The following is an 11,056-nucleotide window of genomic DNA, read 5'->3' as shown; positions in this document are numbered from 1 at the left end:
GTTCTCACTGAGCAACTCTTTATACCAATAGATCCCATGGCATACATTGATACAATTTCTATTAACATCTAGAATAATTCTGTAATTTTAAAATTCATTATACATCTTATCACTGCACTGCTGCTTAAATGGCACAATTACAAAGCAAGATAAATGGTCGTTTTGCCCCTGTCATTGACACACACAAAAAAAACACATATGCAACATGTGGCAGATGACTTACCTGAGATTTCTTCCCCTCACTGAGAAGAGCCTTGGCCTCCTCTCTGCATCTGTCAAAAAGAAACAGCATATATTTGGATCATCACTTGCCTCCTCTTTTGTTTGGAACTAATTCATAAGACCTTTGTTCAGAATGAATTTGTATGAATGTGGTAAAAAAAAAGTTTGTATCAGTTAAAAAGAATAGTGTGCGTGATTTCTCCTTTGTTTATTAGTTTATTAACATGCTCAAATTTGTGTTTAAAGTAAGCTGCCTCTGTCAACGTATGATAGAAGACAATCTTGGATAGTAATACGTCTGGATTGAATGATTTGTGAGTTGCCTTCAAGGCTTACTTCTCTGCCTCCTTGCCCAGTGCTTCCACTCTCTCTCCCAGCAGCTTCTCGCTGCGTTGCAGCTGAAAGATCCCCAGGTCCACATCACTGACAGGACTCACACGACCTTGAGCTGGCTGGGAGAACTTCACTAGCTGGACAGGACAGACACATCAAAATTACAGATGACACATTCAATTTCCATTGATCACATTTACACCGATTTAACAGATGATCTTATGTTACCCCTTACAAGACAGTGAATGTTTATATTTTATCAGTAGCTCACTTCACTGTCAATGACACTTGAGCAGTATATACGAATTGGGTAACTATCACTATACAGTGAGCCAACCAGAATTAAAACAAATTCATCAACGCACTTTTTCGCCTTCGTGAAGAGACACGGTCACCTGCTTGTCTCTCTGCAGCTGAAGCAGAGCCAAGCACAGAGTGGACTCATCAGGACAGACATGAGAGGCCAGTGTTCTCACATCCTGAAAGGACAGCAGGCACCTGTCTGCCAGTGGGGAGGACCGATATGTCTCCAGCAGCTTCACTGCCCTCTCCTAAATACAACAGACACAAGACATAATTTTGTATTACTGAGTGCATGTATTTAAATGTTGTAAAATTCTGCAAGTAATTAGCTCTCCTTTCTTCTCTTAATAAAATTGATGTCCGCTTATGATAATGTTACATGCTGGTAGGGTGATAGTATATTTTGGCAATGTCTGACATGATCAGCATTGGAGACCACACTCACCTTGACCAACTCAATCACGACGAAAGACTCTTCTAGGGGCACACGGCCACTGCCCAAAAGAGTGGACAATGTCCACTTCAGTGGCTTAACAAGCAAAAGGCCAACTCCCCACGACAGCCAGCCAGAATCCACATTTGCAGCAAACTCTGATTCCTTCTGCACTTTTCCATTCCTTCACATCAAAATACAAAAATATACTAGATGGTATTTACAGATCGACAAAAAATGTATAATTTGGCTTCCCTTCACACTCGTTTTACAATAATTAAAGAGACACTAGCTAAGTACTGCAGAATGAACATGGAGTACCTGTACATGGACAGAAGAACAGTTCCCAGACCAAGGGGTGCGCTGCCTTTTCTGCGAAGACTTTCGTTCAGTTCGTGCAAAATTACGCAGACAGCTCCACGACGTCTGCAGTGGTCTACAATAAGTGGTGTCCAGAAGTCCATTTTACCATCCCAGTCTGTAGGGTCGACATCCCTATTCTCTTTGAAAGCCGAAAAAAGGAAAGCCATGCGTGCATCGTCTGCCCAGTCTGGGGGAAATTCGGAAGAGCAATCCTCCCTTGACTGAGGTAAACCCGACATTGCTCTGTAATCAAGGCAAAGATTAGTTAATGGCAGCAGGTGAAAGACAACAAACTGATTACTATTCTGATAATTGCCGGTATCTAGCAATGATGAAGGAGTGACACTACTGCGCTTACAACGAAACATTACAAACACTGTATTATTGTTTAGGTACATCATACCAGAGCATGCTAACAAATGAAGAAATTACTGGATTGGTTCCATCATTAATAACCTAACAAAATAGACTGATCCACCTCCTAAACTAACAGTTAAATCTAAAGAGTGAGTAGTTTTACCCTTTAAACCGATATACATATCGTTTTAAGCTTTATAGGAATATGACCATTTCACTATCACAGTTTGCAAAATATCAACCAGCTATCTGGAAAAGCAAAGTTAATGCAAAACACACACCTCAGTGGCTAGCTAGCAACACTAGATACTAGTCTTGCGAGCATGCGAAGGAAGTGGTAGGCCTAACTTAGGTCTCAGTCACCAGCCAAATAGCCCGATCACCATTTTGGGTCAAATATCTTTGCTAGATGACCAGACAAACCTTCTAAGTCTACAGTTCGTGAGTGTTAAGATGTAAAGTGAAATGTAGACTACTCTTGGGCCATTGCGGATGTGACAGCACAGTTCAACCCGGATAACAAAAACACAGCCATCATATCCTGCGTGACGGGTTTAACCAATCACTACCCAGCTTGGAAATACACTGAAATACAATACAATACTATATGAGCAGCGTTCAGTGAGCAACTATAGGCAAATGAGCTCGAGCGACTTCCGGTTACGATTTTTCAAAATAAAAGTCCCTTATTAGCCCCGTGTTTTCTTAAACTATCAGAGATATTAATTTCATAGTAACATCAAAATGGGTTAAAAACGATTCACTGATGTTACAAAAGTATGGTTTTCTTGTTTTAATATAATGAACAATGACTAAACAGACAATATTGTATTAAGAAAAAGTAAAACACACCCCATTATGCTGATAAAAGGATTATGCCTTCATTAAAGTTGGTTGAACTTGTTCAGAACTGTAAAGAAAGGGTAAATTATGTTTAGCAGTCATTATTCTGGTCATTCACTGTGAAAAAACACTTGACACACAGATCACACAGGTGAAAAGGGATTATCTCCAATGCCAGGGTATTGCCATGTGACACGTATCACTCTTTGCTGAAAAAACTAAAGATTGTGTCTCAATGAAAGGGGGGTGGAATATGTTCAGGACACTCCAAACATTAAATAAAATGTGTGAAGTAGTTCAGATTTGCGTCCCTGAAGGCTCTACAATACTTTAAACATAGGTGATCAGACAGGCGAAAATGCATTATTTTCAATGGCAGGGCCATGTGACATGTATCGCTCTTTGCTGAAAAAACTAAAGATTGTGTCTCAATGAAAGGGGGGTGGAATATGTTCAGGACACTCCAAACATTAAATAAAATGTGTGAAGTAGTTCAGATTTGCGTCCCTGAAGGCTCCACAATACTTTAAACATAGGTGATCAGACAGGCGAAAATGCATTATCTTCAATGGCAGGGCCATGTGACATGTATCACTCTTTGCTGAAAAAACTAAAGATTGTGTCTCAATGAAAGGGGGGTGGAATATGTTCAGGACACTCCAAACATTAAATAAAATGTGTGAAGTAGTTCAGATTTGCGTCCCTGAAGGCTCCACAATACTTTAAACATAGGTGATCAGACAGGCGAAAATGCATTATCTTCAATGGCAGGGCCATGTGACATGTATCACTCTTTGCTGAAAAAACTAAAGATTGTGTCTCAATGAAAGGGGGGTGGAATATGTTCAGGACACTCCAAACATTAAATAAAATGTGTGAAGTAGTTCAGATTTGCGTCCCTGAAGGCTCCACAATACTTTAAACATAGGTGATCAGACAGGCGAAAATGCATTATCTTCAATGGCAGGGCCATGTGACATGTATCACTCTTTGCTGAAAAAACTAAATATTGTGTCTCAATGAAAGGGGGGTGGAATATGTTCAGGACACTCCAAACATTAAATAAAATGTGTGAAGTAGTTCAGATTTGCGTCCCTGAAGGCTCCACAATACTTTAAACATAGGTGATCAGACAGGCGAAAATGCATTATCTTCAATGGCAGGGCCATGTGACATGTATCACTCTTTGCTGAAAAAACTAAAGATTGTGTCTCAATGAAAGGGGGGTGGAATATGTTCAGGACACTCCAAACATTAAATAAAATGTGTGAAGTAGTTCAGATTTGCGTCCCTGAAGGCTCCACAATACTTTAAACATAGGTGATCAGACAGGCGAAAATGCATTACCTTCAATGGCAGGGCCATGTGATACATATGACACTTTGCTGAAAAAACTAAAGATTGTGTCTCAATGAAAGGGGGGTCGAATATGTTCAGGACACTCCAAACATTAAATAAAATGTGTGAAGTAGTTGAGATTTACGTCCCTGAGTGCTCCACAATACTTTAAACGTACGTGTCACATGGCCCTGCCATTGAACATAATGCATTTTCGCCTGTCTGATCACCTATGTTTAAAGTATTGTGGAGCATTCAGGGACGTAAATCTCAACTACTTCACACATTTTATTTAATGTTTGGAGTGTCCTGAACATATTCCACCCCCCTTTCATTGAGACACAATCTTTAGTTTTTTCAGCAAAGAGTGATACATGTCACATGGCCCTACCATTGAAGACAATGCATTATCGCCTGTCTGATCACCTATGTTTAAAGTATTGTGGAGCATTCAGGGACGTAAATCTCAACTACTTCACACATTTTATTTAATGTTTGGAGTGTCCTGAACATATTCCACCCCCCTTTCATTGAGACACAATCTTTAGTTTTTTCAGCAAAGAATGATACATGTCACATGGCCCTGCCATTGAAGTTAATGCATTTTTGCCTGTGTGTAGGCCTATGTTTAAAGTATTGTGGAGCCTTCAGGGACGTAAATCTCAACTACTTTACAGATTTTATTTAATGTTTGGAGTGTCCTGAACATATTCCACCCCCCTTTCATTGAGACACAATCTTTAGTTTTTTCAGCAAAGAGCGATACATGTCACATGGCCCTGCCATTGAAGTTAATGCATTTTCGCCTGTCTGATCACCTATGTTTAAAGTATTGTGGAGCCTTCAGGGACGTAAATCTGAACTACTTCACACATTTTATTTAATGTTTGGAGTGTCCTGAACATATTCCACCCCCCTTTCATTGAGACACAATCTTTAGTTTTTTCAGCAAAGAGTGATACATGTCACATGGCCCTACCATTGAAGATAATGCATTTTCGCCTGTCTGATCACCTATGTTTAAAGTATTGTGGAGCATTCAGGGACGTAAATCTCAACTACTTCACACATTTTATTTAATGTTTGGAATGTCCTAAACATATTCCACCCCCCTTTCATTGAGACACAATATTTAGTTTCATCAGCAAAGAGTGATACATGTCACATGGCAATACCCTGCCATTGAAGATAATGCATTTTCGCCTGTGTGATCTGTGTGTCAAGTGTTTTTTCACAGTGAATGACCAGAATAATGACTGCTAAACATATTTTACCCTTTCTTTACAGTGTTCTGAACATGTTCAACCAACTTTATTGAAGACATAATCCTTTTATCAGCAGATTGTTGTGTGTTTTACTGTTTCTTACTACAATATTTACAATGATGCCTGTTTAGTCAGTGTTCCCTATATTTAAACAAGAAAATCATACTTTTGTAACATCAGTGAATCGTTTTTAACCCATTTTGATGTTACTATGAAAGTAATATTAATTGTCAATTTTCAGCTACATCTTAGTCATTATCAAAGTATCCTGTACGCTTAAAATTAACTCACTATATCTTACCTTGTTTTAAATCAAGTTAATATAATGCACAGTTAACAAAATACCATTATAAAGTCTGATCTAGCGAGTAGACAGATTAGGACTTTATAATGACAAATAGGCTACTATAACTTTCAAACACGCTTTTAACTATTTTCCCGATCATTAGGACAAATGGAACAATAAAACTCGTTGCATATAAAAGGTTTTTATATTACCCAGTCGATTAACAGGGTTGTTTGTTGTAAAAACCTTTCATTTGATACAACAAACTCATTTTACTTCCTCGTTTCGTTTTACTTCCTGGGGTTATTGTGGGTTATCGTTGCTAGCAGAACGGAACTTACTATATGGGGTTCATGCAATTCCGTTATCCTTATAACTTTTGAGTTCGGCAACCGAGCTGAATATGATGACACATTTACGCTATCGTGTCTGATGAATAACACATAGAACGTCTTTAGTGGCGTGACCTGGAAGTGACCGATACTCCTGAAAAACAACGAAGGCAAAAATGATCTGACCCAATAAAAACTCCACTGTCTCCATCGTCTGCAGCCGAAGACGTGAAGAAAACCATAACCTTAGGCAGTAAACGAAATCGGAATTAGTTGTACCTAAGTAAAAGGTCTGACCAGGAAAACAACCCTGCACTAGTAGTGTGAACACTTCTGGAAATGGAAATAACGTTTTTGTTATTGTCCGAAAACAGTGTTGTTGAACAGTGCACTGTACCAAGAAGTGTACCTCGCTATGATAATTACATATGACCACAGCAGTAAGTCAACGACTCTATATACAGTTGATGATATACAGCACTGTTCAAAAGTTATTTGCATTTTAAGAAAAAGGTTAAAGGCATACCATCACATTGTGATTGATTTTTTTATTATTATTATCTTTAAAAGGCCTAACCATTTGCCTGCCTTACAAAGGCAAAATTCTCTTGAAAGACATCATATGCTGTTCTCCAGATATATTTCGCGTTAGACTCATGTCTATGCTCATTTTGTTATTTGTGCATCCTGCATTGAGTCAGTAAAGGTCAATTGTATTTATACCTGCAAGGCCAGTTGTCACGTAACACAACTTTTTAAATAAAGTAGTTTGCTAATGAATGTGAGATAAAGTCTGCTATCAAACTATGATTGTCAGTAGTGAACACTATTTTGAAACCCACCACCACCATCTTCGGAGGCCAACTTACAAAAGCTGTATGGATATGATGATACAATTACACATTGCCATGATGATGTATACGTAGCTAAGTAGCATATCACATCAATGCTGTCACATTTTACAGACTATATATGAAAGTAGATGGCAATCACTGTTTTGATTTGCTACGTACTGCAATCCCTTTTTAAAAGGTAAATACATACAAACACAAATGTACAAAATGGCATAATGTTGTATGTTTAGATGCAAGCACACACTTTATGAGAGGTTTTGAATATATAAGAAAATATAAGAACATTTTCTCATGAAGTTGATAAGATAGCTATTTGAAACTTGAACATAATACATTTTCGCTTGTTTGATAGGCTGTTTAAAGTATAGTGGCACAGTCAACGAGGAGAATCATAACTAATAAACACATGTTCATAGTATTTGGTATGTTATGAACATATCCCACCCCACTTTTATTCAAATCCTTTGTTAAATAAGTAGATTGTTGTGTAGTATGCCACAGGTCCTCTGCGATCTTAAAGCATAGTGGCACTGTCAATGATGAGATGCTATCTCTATTTTATTAATACTTACGATATTCTGAACCCCACTTTCAACCCCACTTTTATTAATATACAATCCTTCGTTTTATTAGTAGAGTAAGGTATATGTCAGTGTTTTCCTAATGTTTTTGTTATGGTAATGCAATCAATACAGCTGATGTTTCTTCAATTCTGAAACTGATTGGTGACTTTTATTTTGGTATATTTTTGCCTAATTGTGGCCGGAAGTTTAGCCAGTTACGCTGGCAGACGAAAAGTATCACGAGCATAGACATATACAGCGGGTAAAATAAGTATTGAACACGTCACCATTTTTCTCAGTAAAAATATTTCCAAAGGTGCTATTGACATGAACTTTTTACCAGATGTTGATAACAACCCAAGTAACCCATAAATACAAAGAAAACACATTAATTAAGTTATGTATAATAATGTGAAACGACACAGGGAAAAAGTATTGAACAGGCTTACTGATATTTATTCAATACTTTGTACAAAAGCCTTTATAGGTAATGACAGCTTCAAGACGCTTCCTGTATGGAGAAACTAGTCGTATGCATTGCTCAGGTGTGATTTGGCCCATTCTTCCACACAAACAGTCTTCAAATCTTGAAAGTTCCCTGGGCCTCTTCTATGATCTCTGATCTTCAGTTCTTTCCATAGATTTTCAATTGGATTCAAGTCAGGTGATTGGCTGGGCCATTCTAGCAGCTTTATTTATTTTTTCTCTGAAACCAATTGAGAGTTTCCTTGGCTGTTCACTTTCTTGCTGAAATGTCCACCGTCGTTTCATCTTCATCATCCTGGTAGATGGCAGCAGATTTTTAACAAGAATGTCTCGGTACATTTTTCCATTCATCCTTCCTTCAATTGTGTAAAGTTTGCCAGTACCGTATGCTGAAAAGCAGCCCCACACCATGATGTTCCCACCTCCAAACTTCACTGTTGGGATGATGTACAGTGCCATTTGTCCTCCAAACATGGTGTGCATTATGGCATCCAAAGAGTTCAAATTTGCTCTCATCTGACCAGACTATATTCTCCCAGTATTTCACAGGCTTGTCCAAATGTCGTGCTGCAAACTTTAAACGAGCTTTAACATGCTTTTTCTTCAGCAATGGAGTCTTATGTGGTGAGCGTACAGGCCATGGCGGTTGAGTGCATTACTTATTGTTTTCTTCTAAACAACTGTACCTGCAAATTCCAGGTATTTCTGAAGCTCTCCACTGTGGTCCTTGGCTCTTGGACAACTCTTCTGATAATTCTTTTCACTCCTCTGTCAGAAATCTTGCGAGGAGCACCTGGTCGTGGCCAGTTTATGGTGAAATGATGTTCTTTCCACTTCCGGCTTATGGTCTAAACAGTGCTCACTGGAATATTCAGAAGTTTAGAAATGCGTCTGTAACCAATGCCATCAGTATGTATTGCAAAAAGAAGGTTACGAAGGTCTTGAGAGAGCTTTTTGCTTTTACCCATCATGAGATTTTTCTTGTGTGACACCTTGGTATTGAGACACCTTTTTATAGGCCATCAGTTGGGATATTAATTTGCACTGACAAGGGGCCGGATTGCTTTCTAGTTACTGATAGATTTCAGCAGTTTTCTTGGCTTTCCATGCCTTTCTTCATATGTTCAATACTTTTTACCTGTGTTATTTCACATTAATACACATAACTTAATTTCTGAATTTATTTGTGTTGGTTTCTGTGTATGTATTGATTACTTGGGTTGTTACCAACATCTGGTGAAACTTTCATGTCAATAGCACCTTTGGAAATATTTGTACTGAGAAAAATGGTGACGTGTTCAATACTAATCTATATGTCTATGATCACGAGGAACTCTCTGCAGCAGTTTGCATATAGGCTACTGTTTTTGTTCTCCATCCATGACACACTGCAATCATGTACTACAATCAGAATGTAGAATATTCCCTACTAATTGAATTGCTGTTTGTTGTCAGTACCTTTATCGAGGTCGTTTTTTCCCTGACAATTAATCTTACGAATTATCCGTAGCTAGCATTTTGCCGCTGTGTGGCAAACAAATGTTCTAAATAGAACAGACTCGTTGAAAGCAGGTTATTTTTCCAAGTATGTCCACAGTTTTCAGTTAAAATTATACATTAAAGACTATGTTTAGATAAGTCGAGTCTAGTCGTATATTTGATGCTTTATTGTGTAAGCTTACACTTGCATTGTCAAACCAGCCAACGTTAATTTAATTACCTAACTGACATGAATTCAGACGAATAAGCTGAACAGTACGCAATATGAAAACAGCACATTTAAATCGTCCTGTATCTAAATGTGACGGGTGGGAATGGGATAAGTGAGTCACCTGTTTCCTAGCGAGTCACCTGACACTCCCTTAATTTCTTCCGGTCACATGCAGGTAAAATAGCACACCGCGAGGTCAGTCTTTTGTTTGAATTAGGAGCGCGGCAAACGTAGTGGTGAGAGCACTGTTGGAATGGCGATTCTGCCGGTGGTGATTTTACGTGAAGCGGTTAAGGAGAAGCGTTCTTTTAAACAGGTTATGCATAGCTCAATTAACATGTAGCCTATGCTTACCGGTGTTCGTCTTTTAAATGGGATTTTATGACGGTAATTGTGATGTGTATTAAACATTGTAAATTGTGGGATTTAAATGGGAAATGTATGTACTACTCTGTATTGAATATGCACTTATTGTCTTTGTAGTGCACCGTGCTTAAAATACTTTGTTCCGGTCTACATTCTATGCAACAGCACAGACGTACAGGTACTAATTGAATGCATTCTTAAACGATTAGCAGGTAAATCCAGTACGTTTGACGGGCATGTGGCTAATGTGGTGTTTGTTACTTACAGGAGTCATTTGTAGCCACTGTTTTTCCCTACCTTAGTTTTAGATCGAATACGAAATTAGTGGGGGGAACATTTACACCGCATTTGCTGTTCCAGTGCAACTAGTATTAAGCCAGCAGCTCAAGGCTTGCATTGGCGGTTATGTTCTGCTACAATGTGTGCCTTTTGACCGTGTGTGTGTGAAACCACCTCCAAGTTGTGTTTGGTTATTTATTTATTTATTTATTTATTGTGTTTGGCTGAGCCTACTCTTTTCTTTTCATTCCTTTGCAGTGAGAGTGCTCTCTTTTGGTGTGATTAATTATGATTTGATAGCTCTGTCACGATTGACATATTAGTGTCCTTTCTTTATCTTAAGTTTGTAGCAGGCATAGTAGCCTAACTGCAGCTCTGGTGCTGCTTGGTATTAGTGGCTTGTGTAAGCACTTTATGGGAATTGTGCAATATTGTATTACTATTTATATGCAAGCTATGTATTGCCACACTGAACTTTAAGTATTTATTGATAAGCATCTATTTATATCTCTGCCTTCAAATAAGACATCAGAAAATAAAGTGCATTATTTTCATACGCCGCCTCCTTCCCCATTTCATTTAGTTGAATAACCCATAGTGGGGAATACCGGGTCCACGACCCCCTTGTCCTAGCTAATTCTGATTCTTACCAAGCTTCAGTCTGGTCTAGGTTACATAAACATGATGGTGTTAGATAGAATATATTGTTTTACTGTCAAATA

General features: G+C 38.3%; 1 protein-coding gene across 1 annotated transcript in view; it reads right to left on the bottom strand.

The window, feature by feature from the left end:
* Window positions 1-6,368, bottom strand: part of chmp7 (charged multivesicular body protein 7) — a 7,033-nt gene extending 665 nt beyond the window's left edge. The window contains exons 1-6 of the mRNA XM_031571182.2: window positions 6,262-6,368; window positions 1,613-1,897; window positions 1,304-1,475; window positions 921-1,106; window positions 559-692; window positions 224-272 (exon numbers count right to left, since the gene is read on the bottom strand). Of these exons, the coding sequence (XP_031427042.1) occupies window positions 224-272; window positions 559-692; window positions 921-1,106; window positions 1,304-1,475; window positions 1,613-1,897; window positions 6,262-6,317 (882 nt within the window). The 5' untranslated portion in view covers window positions 6,318-6,368. The remainder of the gene's footprint in view (window positions 1-223; window positions 273-558; window positions 693-920; window positions 1,107-1,303; window positions 1,476-1,612; window positions 1,898-6,261) is intronic.
* Window positions 6,369-11,056: the final 4,688 nt, after the last annotated feature.

Source organism: Clupea harengus, chromosome 7 (genome assembly GCF_900700415.2).
Source record: "Clupea harengus chromosome 7, Ch_v2.0.2, whole genome shotgun sequence".
Classification (NCBI taxonomy): Eukaryota; Metazoa; Chordata; class Actinopteri; order Clupeiformes; family Clupeidae; genus Clupea; species Clupea harengus.
This window is presented reverse-complemented; position numbering and strand designations above follow the sequence as displayed.